Here is a 16,676-nt window from a genome sequence, read left to right as displayed (position 1 = left end):
GAAAATGTAAGAAGACATGAATCTTGAGTTGGTGTTCGATGGAGAAAATTATTCTCGTTGTTAGGAGAAAGATGAGTCTATGCTCACTACCCATACTTCCTTTCTTCCCGTTCTCTATTTAATTAGCATCTTGTAATCTGATTTCAGGACTCCACAGACTGGAGGACTCCACAGAAAATGTTCTCTTGTAGGTGACCAGTGACATGTTAATCACCAGACCCAATCACCTATCCTCAATATTTATCTTCCTTGACTCCCACCTTTTTGAAATTCTCTTCCTCCTTGGCTTTTATGAAATCATCATCTTGTTCCCTTTAGATCTCCTGGGGCTCAGCCTCTTTCTTTCTATAGCTAACCTCAACAGGTAGGTGGGCCTCAAACTCCAGTCTCCTGTCTTCTTCTCACTCACTGTTTTCTCTTCGTTAATTTTTTTATTCATTCATTTATATCCACAAGGATATAGATATAATTCCACAAGGGATTTTAGGTAGTTATAATATCATGCTCTGAATTTTCCCTTAATTCTCATACCCATTCCTACGGTTTCACCCATCATCTCTACATCAGCAGCTCTCCAAACTACACCTCTGACTCTGATGTCCTTTCTACAAACCACTCCTCCATACCCAACTACCTCCGGGCCACTGTCCGCAGACGCTTCAAATCCAGCATATCCTAAATTTAGAGTAACCAACTAGTCCTGGTTTGCCCAGGACTTTCCCAATGTTAGCACTGAAATTCCCACATCCTGAGAATTCCCTCAACAGCAGACCAACCAGGACGTATCTGAAATGAATTCATCACATTTATCCCAGATCCAGTTCTCGTCCTGATCTCCTGATTCCCATATACCATTTAATAGCAGAGTATCCTCAACTCCTCATTATCTTCCACCCCAACACACAATTTATTACCAAATATTGTCAATTCTATCTCCAAAATATCTCTGTCACCATCGCCTCCTTTCAACTCCCACCGCTCTAATTCAGGCCCTTATTGCCTCTCACCTGGAAAGTTACAAAAGACTCCTACTCAGTCCCCTCCCTCCCACCCCCTTTGCCAATTCACCTTCCGTACAGCCAAGATGGATCATTCTGAAACACAAATCTGATCGTGCATACGTAATCATCTCATCAACATGGAAGTCTTACAGACTGAACCCCAAAAACAGTATTAAACCTCGGCTCTGGGGTATTCAAGTATGATGACTACACAGTGTAATACCTTAGAAATGTTGCCATGACTGGCTAAAATGCACCGAGTAATAATATGAGCTGTAGGTGAAAGGGAAAAGCAAAACAAAACAAAACCAACCACCATAGTCTTGAGAAGCCAAGAATTTTGAGTCTGTCGGTTACAGTTTTGCATCTTCTCACTTTTTCAGAGAAGTATATGACAACCACAGTTAAGGTAAGATAAGTACTGCCAGGGAACTCCGGACAGTATAGACCAGTTATGGCCTTGATATTCATCTGACATAGAATCAACTGGAAGTTACATTATGCAGAAACTAAGATAGATAGTCTGTGAGAGAATACACTTGCTCCCTTAGGCTAAGTCTTAACTTGTCTGTGGCCCGACTTTCAAATCACCCCCCATACAAGAGCTATAGGCTTTCCATCCAGCCTGACGAGAAAAAGGAGAATTTGCTTGAGTGACATTTACATCAGTGTCAGGAAATATGTATCCCATTTGAATAACGATGGGGGGCAACCAAATTTAGATTATGAGAAGTGAAAACTGCCAGATAAAGAAAAAGCCAAATGTTCTCCCTAGAGGGGAAAGAGAGCTCGTCCCTCCCTCCCTCCCTCCCTCAGCAAGACAAAACTGTCCTCTGTCTCCTCTCGGACACTTGCAGGTGGTAAATTGTTTACAAAGGAACTCACCTTGGGAGTGAAAAGCTGACCTTCACAAAGGCATTAGAAAAAGATGGCTATGAGAAAAGCAGGGCCATAACCCAATGGTTTACCTCCCTAATATAGGAATTTCCATCGCATTGTAGGTAACTTCCTTGTCCATCTAGGTAAGTAAGAGATGTAGCCGCCCATCAGAAGAAGGCTCCCCCCAGCTAGGGTCCCACCTTTCGTTTTTTGTTTTTTTCTTTTTTGGGGGGGCCCATTTGTTTTTCTAGTTTTTCCGTCACTTAATGGGGCATTGAAACATTAACACATTTCATTCATCTACCAAAGACCTTGCTTCTGAAATTCATTCTCCCTTCTCCATCAGGGACCTCCTTAGTCAGGAACACACACGCATACATCATGAACAAATATATATTCCTTCATCATTTAATAGCAGCAACACAACTTCTCAACCGGGGGGATATAAGCCAAGGTCTCTGCCCTACAGACATTTAGAGTCTAATCAGGGAGACCAACAAGCACGATTAACAGCAAGGAAGTAGACTGCATAGTCATTTTTTTTCTATAGTTGCTATAGTAACTTGGAGAAATAACACTGGAATCTTTAAGAAAACTTCAAAAAAATAAAGGAGCATGAGGGAACAATTTTAGGGTGATGAAGATGAACTCAAACTGCAGTCATTGATCTGCACACTTAAAATAGCTGCTTTTCTATTGTAAATTATATCTCAATAAAGTTGATTTTTAAAGTGCAAAAAAAGAGAAAACTTTAAATTTTTCGAAGAATGGAATTAGAGTTCATTCAGGTGTAACACAGGGAGAGAGGTTTTGAAGGTACAAGAAAAAAAATTCAGAGTTGGGACTCGCTTTCTGTCTCTCTCTCTCTCTCTCTCTCACTCACATACACACTACACACACACACACACACACACACACACACACACCTTGCTTTTATCATATAATATGGTTCAAGCTTATTTAGGCTTAAAGCATTAAACAGCTTGTTCCAGAGTAAATCCTCTGCTGTCAACTCCCCTCTAGGCCAAAAAACCACTATGTTCACTGCCCTGATGATTCCCACACCTCTACCTCCAGCTCTAAACTTCAGTCTTTTTCCAGCATTCCAAAGCCCTAGCAAATCAGCAAGAATAAGACAAGTACGACTATTTGGTATTTAAGTGAACACTCACTCTGTGCCTAGCACAGAGCTAACTTTTGTCTATCCATTGTCATTAATACTCCAAATAATCCAGCTACCACTTTTTAAAGAATTGACTATGTGCAAGGCATCCAGACACTGTGTTAATGACTTTTCATGTGGAGTATCTCATTTAATCCTCACAACAATCCTAGAAGACAGGCAATATTATTGTTCCCATTTACAGATAAGGAAACTGAGAATTAAAAGAACATGTCCAAGGGCACACTGTGAATACATGGCCAAGCCAGAGTCTGACCTCAGCTCTAACTCCAAAGTCTACATACCGGAGACTGTGTTGTATGATGGTTAGAGCCACAGGTTAGCAAACTTTTTCTGTAAAGGGCCGGATAGCAAATATTTTAGGCAGCATAGGTCATAGGTCTATGTTGTAATTACTCAACTCTGCCAATGTAAAAAATAAGCGTGGCTATATTGCAATAAAACTTGATTTATGCAAACAGGAAACAGGCTCCATTTGGCCCCCAGTTTAATGGCCCCTGGGTTAGAGCATCAGTGGTATACACAGACCTGGGCTCAAGACTTGTTCTTTAGTCTCTCTGTGGCTCAGATTCTTCATCTGTAGAATAGTAATAATACCTCCTTCATACAGTCATCATGAGGAATAAGGATTAAAGGAATGAACAAAAATACAAAGTACCTGGCACATAGTAGAGTGCTCATTAAGTCATGATTAAAAGCCTACCATAAGGCTGGCCCCTAGAAGGAAGGAGAAAGGAAATGGGTTAGGATAGGTACCACTCTCTTTAAAATTAAGCCACCAGGCTCCAATAGTCTTGATAGTGGGCAGCAATAATTACTCCCTCAGAATGCCTGCTAATTCTATGCTCCCACCAGCTACACAAACCTTCTTCTTTTTTGAGTTTACATTCCTATTTTATTTTTATTTTTATTTATTTATTTTTATTTTTTTTTATTTTTTGCGGTAAGCGGGCCTCTCACTGTTGTGGCCTCTCCCGTTGCGGAGCACAGGCTCCGGACGCGCAGGTTCAGCAGCCATGGCTCACGGGCCTAGCCGCTCCGCGGCACGTGGGATCTTCCCGGACCGGGGCACGAACACGTGTCCCCTGCATTGGCAGGCAGACTCTCAACCACTGTGCCACCAGGGAAGCCCCATTCCTATTTTAGTCATTAGTGAGAGTCTCGTGGTTTCAAGGGAGGGTAGGAATATGATTTTGTCATTATTTGCTAGGTGTTTCCTTCAGGAATGAGATTCTGGTCGCTGGAGTCATGTCTGGCACAGAGTAGGTGCTCAGTAAATGTTGCTGGCTTGATTGAACTGGCTTTGGAGTGGTACTTCCTGGAAGCAGAAGGAAAGTGACTTCCTAAAAGCCCTCAAATCACTGAGGACTCATGTTTTCTTTGCCCATGTAAGCACGCCTGCGTGTGTGTGTGTGTGTGTTTGTGTGAGAGAGAGAGAGAGAGGGAGAGAGAAGGGGGGAAGGAGAGGTGTAGGAGTATGGGGGGGTTACATTAAGCACACAGGAGCCAAGCTCCGTTGGTCTCTCTAAGCCTTGCTCCTGAAAAATCACCCAGTGAAATCCACTCGGAGCAAGCTGTTTTTGCTTTGAGCCAAAACCATACTCTTGGAATCTTCCATCGTGGCTTTAAAGAACCTCCTGAGATACTTTAGCTTGTTAGCCAGCCCCGAAAAAGCCATCCTTCCTGCAATCCTGACTTGCCAGTCTTTCTCAATGAAAAATTCTCTCCTTTACCTACCAAGCTGTCTCTCAGTCCTCTAAGATGCCTTGCATAACAATCCAGTTTTCATTCTGGAATTTCTTAGAGGTATTTATAGGATCTGACTATACAATGAGGACAGTACTGACTCCAACTGGATGTACTTCTCCAATGCACTATTCCTCCCCACCTCCCCTCCCTAACGCTGCTACCACCGCCATCAGTCTCCTTTCCAGAATTCCAAGTCAGTAACTGGCATGACAGAACACACCCTCAGAACATTCAGAGGAGCTGATCATGGAAGCAGTGCTGATGTGTGCCAACTGTCTAGGCAAAGACTGTGTCAGGTCACATATATAGTCACTTCAAGACTATCCATCCAAGAAGCAACAGTTCTGCATCTCATGATAATAACAATAGCCATAATGTTGAAAATAGCTAACATTATTGAATGCTTCCTCATCTAATTCTCACAATGGTTTAGTGCTCTATGCTTTGATATTTTTATTCCTTGAGGTATTTCCCCTTCCAGCCTCTTGATTTAAACCAGTAGGATCTCAACTCCCAGCTGACCCCCAACCACATCCTGTCTTGATTTTTTTTTTTGGAGTACAGTTGATTTACAACGTTGTGTTAGTTTCAGGTGTACAGCAAAGTGAATCAGTTATACATATACACATATCTACTCTTTTTAAGATTATTTTCCCATATAGGTCATTACAGATTATTGAGTGGAGTTCCCTGCACTATACAGTACTGTCTGACTTCGTATTTGGTTTTTAGTGGTTTCCAGGCTCTCTTCATCAACTGCCCTGACACACTAGGTCACTTGCTCCCTCCCAGGTGAGCCGTTTTCCCATGTAGGCTCCCCTTCTAGAATTTCCCTCTTTGGAGTAGGAAGTGAGCACCCATCACCCTCTGCTGCCATCTCATGGTTAGAACAAGCCATTGCATTGGATTTAATTCCACAGCACTAGATACTTTCAGAGCCCCTTACCTCCAACACGGGAGAATTATAACAGCTGCCAGGAAATCCCATTTAGCTAATTTTGACTGCTGTGTATACTTGCAAATGGAAAATTATATATTTTTAAAATGTGTTCTAAAACAGAGTTTTCAGCATCTAGCTCACTTTCCTCCATTTAGTTCAAATTAGTGAAGTTTAGCTGTAGTTTGAAATTAGAGGTATGACTGCCAGTTGACTTATTTTGTGCCTCTGCACCTGTGTTGCCATTGCTATTGGGAGCCCAGATCAGGAACCAAGTTGACTAGCTAAGTGCAACGACAGCCAGCTGAGTCCCAAATGTCTCCATAACCCCTGGGTAAGCACACATCTCCTTTCTTTCAGAAAAAAAAAAAATGTCACCATGGATTAGTGATCTGAACAGATAAATAGCAAATTGTGTTAGACAGAGACTACATGTAAAATGTAGGGGCTACTTCGCATCATAATCTGGGACTAAACTACTTGCCAAAACCTCTTTCTTCGTCTCAAATTTCTGCTGCAGTGGTAAAAAAGCAGAACCGCTTAATGAAAGTATAGCTCAGCAAGCTCCTGCACTGGTGAGGGAAGGGAGGTGTTTTGAACGTTTCTCCCTCTTTGGGAAATCTTGCATTGCTACCGATTTCCTTTTTGAGCATTTTTTCTCCTCAACGGAGCCCAGCTTGATTGGCAACTACAAAACAAAGCAACAAAAGTCGTTCTATCTCGGGTCATTTCTGCTGGCTTTTTAAATACACTTTTATACACAACTAGACTATTTTCTGAAGAACTGACATCTGAGGCAATGAAAGTTGGGCCTATTCCAATGTGCAGCCATTTGCTGAGGGCGCAGAAGATTCTTGAAGATCAGCAGACTTTTTCAAACCACCGAGAAAGGCCCTTTATCTCAGATCCTGCCATAGCCAGGAATTCGATTTTTCTTCCCAAGCCTCATCGTCTCCCCTGGGGCGGGGGAAGCCACTCATTCTCACCTTTCAGATTTTCTTTTCCTCCAAATGAACTAAAGGAAGAAGGGTTTGCAGCTATGGATCCCCCAGCTTGAAGTCAGCTGATCCCTTTTAGGAAACACAAAGATAACTCACTGCCAATTACTTCAGAGAACAACAGGCCCAGACTGCCTTCCAAACCCCTGAATGTGAGACATACGTCAAGGCGACCTTCCTTCCAGCCTCACCTATTGCACTTTTGTACACACCCAACAATTTAAAATCATCTGACAATAACCAGTTAGGTGACACAACGTGGGACTGACTTGTTTGATCCTGATCTAATTTTTTTCTTGCTGACAGCCTCCATGGCAGGCGACATGGTAGATGGTGGGAGTTAAGACTTTTCTCCTCTGACCACTGCCTGTTCCTAATGGAACCACTAAAGGTTCACTGCTACTGGCTTTTTTTTCTCTGCCTCATAGCCTGGCTTACTTCTCAAGAGCCCACCCCCCACCCCACATCCTCTGCTCCTACCAGGGGGCTTTCCCTCATTTTCCATTACCTCCCATTTTCCATTACCTTCCTCCCAGCAGAGTGGGGACTCAATCAATAACCAGGGAAGTCTGTCCCTAGCTCACTACTCTTAAACGAACTCTAACTACAGTGCTTGACACATAGTAGGCACTCAGATGTTAATTGTTGTTGTTGTTACTATTTAACCTCTCTGAGCCTCAATTTTCTCATCTGTAAAATGGGTGTAAATATAGTACCAACCTCCTGGGCTTAATCAATATATAGAAAATGCTTTTAAAAGTATCCAAAACAAAGGAAGTTCTGTATACATCTAATCTGTGACTGTTATGACTACTACTAATGCCTTGAGAGCACACAGAATGTGAGGTGAAAAGAGAAACGTGTGTGTGTGTTGGGGGTACTTTGGGGGAAAAGAGTTCTGTTTGGGTTATGCATTTGAAATGCCCACTGCACAGTTGAACATTTAGGTCTGAAGTTTAGCAGGGAGGCAGAGAGGAAATTTTCTCACTTTAACGAATACAGTAAATGCCTGTAAAGCCCCTGGGATGTGAAATGTTACATAACATACACGATTGTTCCTCCCCTTCAGAAGCTTACCGTTGTAAGAAGGCCAAGTCAAGGGTTCTAGGTCTAAATGTAACATGAGGTAATCTCTAAGTGATACCACAAGGAAGAAGCAAGGTGGTCTGGGCTCAAGAAGGAGGGATTGCCTCTGGCTGGGGCAATCAGGGAAGGCTTCCAAAAGGAAGTGATATTCTCTGATTTAATAATTCTCTGTAGCCTTTCCTTATGACTCTAAGTGCCTGCTGATTTGTCCTGTCTCTGAATGCCCTGAGTGCCTACTTTGTGGTGCCTCATAACAAAGTCATGAGCTTTTCCTAATGCTAAATCGATCTAATTTGAATGACTAGACTTTATTCTGACTTTTCTTTTTATAAAATGGTGGTAACAGAAGATCAAAGGGGCATAGGGGTTTTTTTTTTCTTTTTTTTCATGTCCTTACTTGGCAAAATAATCTCTGGATTTGGAGGGGAGTGGTCTTCACTGGTCTGTTGAGAGCCAGCCATCTGGGAACCTGACACCTTTACCATCTGTAGCGCTTGTGCAGGAGTCTGAACACAAACCTTATCGTCCCGTTACTTCTTTCACGTGAGTTTGGCTGGCCTCTCAGTGGGATCCTTCAGGCAGAATCACTGTCACTCTCTCTTGTTGGGACCCTCTCCCCTTGTGTGCCACACAGAACCGGGCACAGCATGTGTACAGAGCTACTTGTTAAAATGCCTGAACTGAATCACGCGGACCTTGCATCCCCTTGGCTATGAGCAAGTCAGATTCTGTTCTGCCTTGGGTTCAGCATGGGAATCAGGCACTAAAGTCAGGTGATTATTTAGACAACTGGCAGGTAGGTCCCTTATAGCTAGATAACTGGCTGATATGAGGTACTCACTTTAAACTGTTAAGGGTGGTTAGTAGTTTTACATATTACCACTTCCTACAAACATGAATATAACTTCAAGGCCTTAACCCAAAGCAACAAATGATGTGGGCATTTCAATCACTGTGGCAAGGCCAATGGGGAAGATACTGGAAAATTCAGCTTTCTGCAGGCCTCAGCTCATACCATCCAGAGATCGATAGAGTACAGTGTTTAAGAGCTTAGTCTATGGTCAGCCAAGCTAGGGATCCCGTCCTGGCTCCACTGCTTACCAAGAATATGAGCTTGGGCTCAGTCTCATCGTCTATAAAATGGATATGATACTGATATCTGCCTTTAGGGTTGCTGTGAGATGATCTGTGTGAAAATCTGGTACAGTGTCTGGCACACTATAAGAGCTCATTGTATAGTAGTTAATCTATGTTAAGAATAGCTCCTAGTTGCAATTCCTAAGGGACTTGACTTACCTATCAGACTTCACCCCCTACATACACTGAGGGCAAAACTTCCCAAATTGTTCTACAGGTTCAAGGCAATCGCTATTAAAAACCCAGGTTCCTTTTTTGCATAAGTTGACAAGAAGATCATAAAATTCACATGAAATGCAATGGAGGCAGAATAGCCAAAACAATTTTGAAAAAGAGTGAAGAATTTAGAAGATTCGTGCTTCTCGATTTCAAAAGTTACTACAGAGCTACTGTAATCAAGACAGTGGGGTACTGGCATGAGGATACACTTACTGATCAATGGAATAGAATTAAGAATCCAAAAATAAACCCTTATATTTATGGTTAGTTGATTTTCAACCAGGGTACCGAAATGATTTAATGGGGAAATAGTAGTCTTTTCAAAAAATGGTGCTGGGACTGATCTTGGGTGGCCTCGGCCTGCACTGGCTTGAAGCAGGATTTCGATTCCCCCGCCAGAGATTGAAGTCAGGACTCAGCAGTGAGAACACTGAATCCAATCATTAGACCATCAGGGACAGTAGCCAGTGACAAGGCCCTGGCCTGTCGGCTTTGCAGAAATGAATTTCCACAAAGAGACGGAAAGTGGTGAAACAAGTGTTTATTAGGAGGAAAAAGAGTACGTGTGAATAGACAAACGGGTAGGCTCAGAGACAGAGTTACACCGCGTGGTAGTTTGAATCACTTACATGGTGCATTTCTTCCGGGTTTCCTGTGGCCAATCACCTCGCTTTGCCCGGCTCTGAGTCTGTATTTGGTTTATCTCAGGGTTCTCCCCTGTGTGCGAGCACACCTCTTAACCAAGATGGATTCTAGCAAAGAGGTCTATGGGTAGGTTGACATCACTTACTATGGGGTGGCACCTCCTCCGTTTTTGACCCCACAAGGAGCCTTTCTGCGCATGTGTAGTAGGGAAGGTCTCCTTGACCTCGAGAATGAGAAATATGTGGTCTCTTTATCTGTTATCTGGGCAGGGCTTAGCTCCTCCTCGCTCCTGCTATTATCTTTGTCTTGAAGTATCTGTCCACAGGGGACGGACTCTAGCTGCTCAGCCTGGGGCCCATCTACCTCCTGCCTCAGGACAAGTAAATATCCACAGGCAAATAAATGAAGTTGGACCCCTTCCTCATACAGTATGCAAATCTTAATTTAAAATGGATCAAAGACCTAAGTATAAGAGGTAAAGCTATCAAACTCAGAGACAAACACATAGGTGTAAATCTTTGTGACCTTGGATTGAGTGATGGTTTCTTATATATGGCTACAACAGCACAAGCAACAAAAGAAAACATAAAATGGACTTCATCAAAACTAAAAACTACTGCTCTAGGCTCTGTACAGTTTGGCCTTTATAGTGCAATCAAGCATACAACACATAGGCACTACTGTTTTTCCTGCAGTCCCTCTTTGTGAGGCATTCTCGAAATCAACTAGAGATTGATTAAATAAACTCAAATTGGAACTTCAATATGCAAGCAGGAATTAGGATTGTGCTTTCAAAGCTCACAGATGTGTTTGGATTAGATACTACATGGTGGCTTAAGACAAGTTTGTTTTATAATATTCTAATTGCAGTTTGTTCTGCCAGAGTCCATACCACCCTATACTACTCTTGTCAGGTATAAAAATAGAAAATAAAAACCTGTTCAACTTTAAAATTATTATGTTCAGCCAAATTGAAAATCAGAGCAGAGGCATTGAAAATAAAGGTTGGATGGTCATATCCACTATTAAAAGAAGTTTCACATCTGCATTTTTGCTTTAGGGGAGAGTGATTTCTTGGGTCAGAGTTATTGGGGATACACAAGGAGAAGTCCTAGGAGACCATAAAGACGATGGCAAAGTGGTCCAAATATCTGGTTCTGGCAGAAGCTGGGGGACAATACTGTAGAACAGCAAACTACAAATTGCTGCCTGTTTTGTTAATAAAGTTTTATTGGCACACAACTACACCCATTCATTTACATATTACGTATTGCTGAGTTTGTGCTGAAACAGCTGAATTGAGTCTTTGCAAAAGGGACAATATGGTCTGCGAAGTCCCAAATATTTACTATCTGGCCCTTTACAGAAAAAGTTTGCTGACCCCTGCTGTGTAACACCAGTACTACAGTCTGGATATCTCCATTTAGATGTCCCACAGACAAATCTAACTCAGCAAGTATAAAAATGCATGCATCTCCATAAACTTGTTCCAGCTTCAGTGTTCCCACTCTCGATTAATGGCACTACTGTTCACCAATTCACCCAAAAGAGAAGCCTCCCTCCCTTTTACCCTCTCACCCTATATATTACTTCACTTCCCACCCATCACCACATCCTGCCAATTCTACCTCCTCACTATATTTTGAATCTGAGCACATCTCTTCATTTCCACTGCCATTACCTTAGTCTGAGTCACGATCATTTTGTACAACATTGACAACAGCTTTCTAACTGGTCTTCCTGCCCCTAGTTTTGCCCACCCTCTGCCCCCAATCCATTTTCTACTCAATAACCATAAGGATCTTTCTAATGTCTAAATCTGATTCTGGCACATGCATAATGATATATGCAGCTAAGATTTAATGATCCCTTACTATGTGCTACACATAGTTCTAAGTGCTTCATGTATAGTAACTGATCTTAATCCTCACATGAATCCTATATGGTAGATGCTGTTATTAACTCCATTCTTTAGATGAAGACTTTGAAGAACAGAGAGAACCAGTGCAATCTAGATCGTGTCTATAGTCTTAACTACTCTACTATACTGCTCTACACACACACACACACACACACACACCCCTATCATTTATGGCTTCTCATTGCTCTTAAAATGAGTCATACTATTTATAATGGCCAAAGACTATCATTTTTTTTGAGTTGTATAGCCCTTTATTAGCGACTAAAATAGAAGGTATCTGTTATACAACACGGGTAGTAATTGACTATAACTGGAGATTTTTATATTCTAATACAGATCATTTATAAATGCAATTTCTTTATTAAAAAGCTTCCACCCTCTTTGTTTGTGTACAATTTGCAAAACTATTCTGAAAGTGGAGTATATGTGCACAAGTCTGCAAGGAGTGCAAATTCAGGATATGGTAAATGCTTCACAAGTTACTTTCCAAAAACTGACTGCCACAGCTGTGCCAAAGACTATCATTTTGATCTTCTGTAACCCCTGCCTACCTCTCCAGCCTCATCTCTTGCCATCCACAGCCTTGCAGTTCAAGCAGCAGTCTCCCCAGACGGCTCTACCTCCCCATACCAGTCACGCTCTTTTTCACCTCCATGCCTTTAGTCATGTTATCCCCGCTACTTTGGCTGTTTACTCTCTTCCCATCTCCTTCACTACACCTAGCCAGCTTCTACACATCCTTTAATGCTCCACTCAGGTCTTACCTGCTCCAGGAAGCCTTTGCAGAGCAGTCTGAATTTGCCCTTCCTTTGTGCTCCCATTACGCCTTGTCTTCCTATCCATTTCCATGCCCTCACTAGACTGTTTCATAACTGTCTTTTTATATATGTGTCTCCCTCACTAGACTGGGTGCTTCCAGTGCTTCTCCCATTGCATCCAAATATTTTGCTTTACCCTTCTACTTTTCTATTCTTTTTTTTCTAGGACCTTTTCGTCCCAGCCTTTGGCATAAGCTATAATGCCAAGAAGAGTAGAAAGGGACTCTATGGGATTTTGTCTTTTTGTGGGTAAATGTGTGAAAAGGAGATGTGAGGACATAAGGGGGATCGTGAACATCTTTGGAGAAAATGAGATCACATGATAAAGATTTTAGAGCTTTTTTTTGTTTGTTTGTTATCTAGTAATAGTAAACTGCTTTAGGATAGGCTAGTCCCTAAAATGGATAATAGCTCAAACACAATAGAATTATCTCAGTCATGTAACTGTCCAAGACAGATATTCTTGGTCAACATGATAGTTCTCCTCCACATAGTCACGGAAGGACACGGGCTGACAGAAGCCCCTAGGCCACCCTGAGCTACCACACCCCACTCAGCAAGAAAGGGGAGGGAACATGGAGGAGCACACATGGGGGACATATATAGTCCAGGCCTAGAGGTGCCAGTCATCATTTCTCCTCACAGTCCATTATTGAGAACTTGGTCATGTGGCCACACCTCACTGCAAGGGAGCCTGGGAGATGTAGTCCAGCCTGTACTCAAGGAAGAGAAGAATAGTTTTGGTGGGAAGCTAGTGACCTTCACAGATATACTGACAGTAAAATTGCGCTAGTTTACCTTGGGTGTTAGGTAAATGATGGAAGAATTTTACTTCCTTTGCACTAGTAAGCTGTATGGTGCAGTGCTGTTTAACCTTTCCCATGGGAAGCTGGAGTAATCAGATAGAGGCAATATTTAAAATCATTGCTGACAGTTGAACTCCCTATTGAGCTGCTTACCAGGAAGTAACAGCCAGAGGGTGACTTGCAATGCTGATGATCTCTTAACTATTAATCACTGACACTTTGTAGATTGCCTTTAAGTAAAATCCCAGCTGAGTTAGATACTGTCTTATAATATTGGCCCCCAAATAGCTTTGCCTCCTTTGCATGTCTAGACTAGAGAGTGTGTTAAATAAATGGCAAAGTAGCAACCTGATTCTTTGCTAGCCAACCAAGAGGTGCTCAGAACCAAAAGGGAAAAAAGAAAACATCAAAAAGGGAACTCACTTCCATTCCAAACCACAGCCACAGGCATGAGCTTATTTGCTGCCAGTTTGTGTTTGCCCAAAGTACACATTTGTTGATGACCTCATGTAAGCTAGGGGAATGAGTAAAAGTGAATCCATCTGAAATGAAACATCCCCATGATTAAGAGGCATGTACATTCCCAGGAGAACTTTGTAAAACAGCTGCCCAGGCTCTACTCCCCAGGGAGGCTCATTTAGTCAGCCTGTGGTGTGACTTGGGAATTGGGACTTTTTTTCATGTTCCCTGGATGATTCTGATGCAGAGCCAGGTTCGGGGAAGCATCTCTCTAACACAATGGGAGGGGGAATAGGGGGCCATGCCAAAGCACAAACCAGAGTGGTTGATTTTGTTTAATGTATGAAACAAATAATCAACCCTAAGGAAGATCTAGTCTCCTAGCTTGACATGTAGAGCTGTCTCTGAGGTTAGACCCATGCATGGGAGCCTGGAGATCAGGCCTCCTCTGGGGATTGGCCGTGCAGCTGGCTGAAAACTAGGAGAGCTATTATGAATGTAGACTTCCACCTGGACATCCCAGATGCCTGACTTGTTCTCTTCTTTTCCCAGTTTGTGGCCCAGCCCAACTGCCAACAGTTGCTTGCCACTCTGTGGTACGATGGCTTCCCTGGATGGCGGCGGAAACACTGGGTAGTCAAGCTTCTGACGTGCATGACCATTGGGTTCCTGTTTCCCATGCTGTCTATTGCTTATCTGATCTCACCCAGGAGCAACCTTGGGCTGTTCATCAAGAAACCCTTTATCAAGTTTATCTGCCACACAGCGTCATATCTGACCTTCCTCTTCATGCTTCTCCTGGCTTCTCAGCACATCATCAGGACAGACCTCCATGTGCAGGGGCCTCCCCCGACTGTAGTGGAATGGATGATATTGCCTTGGGTTCTCGGTGAGTCAAAGAGACCAGGAGCTATGGCCAGACTGCCTGCTGGTCCTGTCTAAAGAAACTACTGGAATAGGCAGTTGGACTGGCCCTGAACTAGTGCACCTTCCCTCTGTGCAGTGGGGTAGTCCTTTGTTGGGAGTGTCAGAAATGTGGTTCCTTCTTCCCCAGGCCCTGGCTGCTCAGCACCACAGGGTTCACCGTGAGATTGACAGTGTACCCAAGGCTTGTTTCAGCTAACCTAACATCATCAAGGACAAGGAAGTTGTCTGTCAGTTGATTTAGAGGGAAAGCCAAGTGTTAAGTCAGGACAGGCTCAGGTAAGCTAGGCAGGGCAAGTGCTGATCAGTCTATTCAATGCCTTCTTTCCCATAACGGGTTGGGGGGGAGGGGTGGCACTTGGATCTGCTGCTTTCTTGTGACTACTCCACACAATCCCAGTACTTATTCAGGGTCCACATCCTATTTGGATACTGATTTCACAACCAGGAGGGAAACCTTGGGAAATTCACACAAGTCATGGTTAAATCAGCCTTACCAGAAGCCTCCAGGCATAATTCCATTGCACTGGACCCTCCAATGAATTGCCATCCTCCAAGTCCTTGCTGCTCGAACTGTGGTCCCCAAACCAGCAACGTCAACATCATCTGGGAACCTGTGAGACATGCAGAATCTCAAGTGTCACCCTGGGTCTGTGGAATCAGAATCTGCATGATCCCTGGTAGATTCACACGTATTTTAAAGTCTGAGACTCAGTGCTTTAGACCACAGCCACACCTTTTACTGCTTTCCACATTCCAAGGCTAAAGAAACATCTATGCCATGAGGCAGAATTCCATGAAACCCACACGCAATGAGAGGGGAGAGGAGCAAAGAGGATTCTAAATTATTCTGGGCCCCATAGCCTAGCTTCAGTCCCAACATCCAGTACTTTGGACCATGGCCAGCTTTTGCTCACCTCAAAACTCATTGAGAAGTTTTCCCTCTAGCACATAGTGGAAACTAAGGACTATGGAATAATATTGACCTAAATAATTCATTGATGAAATTACCCCTACTCTAAAATGGGAAGAGGGTAGAATCAGATGCCCTGAATTGCAACAACATTCCAGTAATTGTGGTAACAATGTAAAAGTGAGTAGTATCCAGAAAATTATAACATATAGGCATCTTTAGGTAAAGCCTATCCTTGGCAAGTTCAAGACAGGGAAGTGAGGTAGTAAAGAAAGAAGAAAGTTATTACTATCTCTAGGGGCTCCACTGACCCCCCAATTCATTCATTGATTTCCTCTTTCTTCATTTGGGGGAATCCTGCTATGATATGATGTCTAGTCTGACGCTGTGAAGAAATAAACCTTTTGCCTCCATTCTTCAGGTTTCATTTGGGGGGAGATTAAGGAAATGTGGGATGGTGGATTTACTGAATACATCCATGATTGGTGGAACCTGATGGATTTTGCAATGAACTCACTCTACCTGGCAACTATTTCCTTGAAGATCGTGGCCTATGTCAAGGTAACTTGAAATGTTGGCCATTTTTCTTAAACAGTGATTTTGGTTACATTAAGCTTTAGCTTTGGGAGCATAAAAAGTTTAGGAGGAAAGTGCTGATGACAGTTCAGTCCATGTGGAAAAGTACCATAAAACGGACATTCTTTCAGTGGTCTGTAAGCAGTGTCCACCTAACCAAAGAAAGTGGAGAATGGAGCAATTTGCAAATGAATTCTTAGCTTCTTCAACTCTGACAGTCATCCATCTCAATTAGTGTTTATGTCCTCTCTACAATGTCCTCGCCAAGAAGATGGCCCACTGATGTTTGCACAGGGCAGAGACTAGGAAATTCACTGAGTTTCCAGAAGCCTCTCTCAATACTTGTCACTTCATTAAAAAGTGCTACTTTGTATTTTTCTAATATTATTCTCCCTGTGACACATCCATTAGTAATCCTTCCTCCC

General features: G+C 42.8%; 1 protein-coding gene across 1 annotated transcript in view; it reads left to right on the top strand.

Moving 5' to 3' along the window:
• TRPC5 (transient receptor potential cation channel subfamily C member 5) overlaps positions 1 to 16,676 on the top strand; it is a gene marked incomplete at its 3' end in the record, with an annotated part of 132,984 nt that overhangs the window by 63,562 nt on the left and 52,746 nt on the right. The window contains exons 3-4 of the mRNA XM_082609952.1: positions 14,391 to 14,727; positions 16,097 to 16,236. Coding sequence (XP_082466078.1) covers positions 14,391 to 14,727; positions 16,097 to 16,236 — 477 coding nt within the window. The remainder of the gene's footprint in view (positions 1 to 14,390; positions 14,728 to 16,096; positions 16,237 to 16,676) is intronic.

The sequence above is a fragment of the Mesoplodon mirus genome (assembly GCF_964341445.2).
Source record: "Mesoplodon mirus genome assembly, chromosome: X".
In the NCBI taxonomy this organism is placed as follows: domain Eukaryota; kingdom Metazoa; phylum Chordata; class Mammalia; order Artiodactyla; family Ziphiidae; genus Mesoplodon; species Mesoplodon mirus.
The sequence above is the reverse complement of the archived record's forward strand: the minus strand, read 5'-3'. Positions and strand labels throughout refer to the sequence as shown.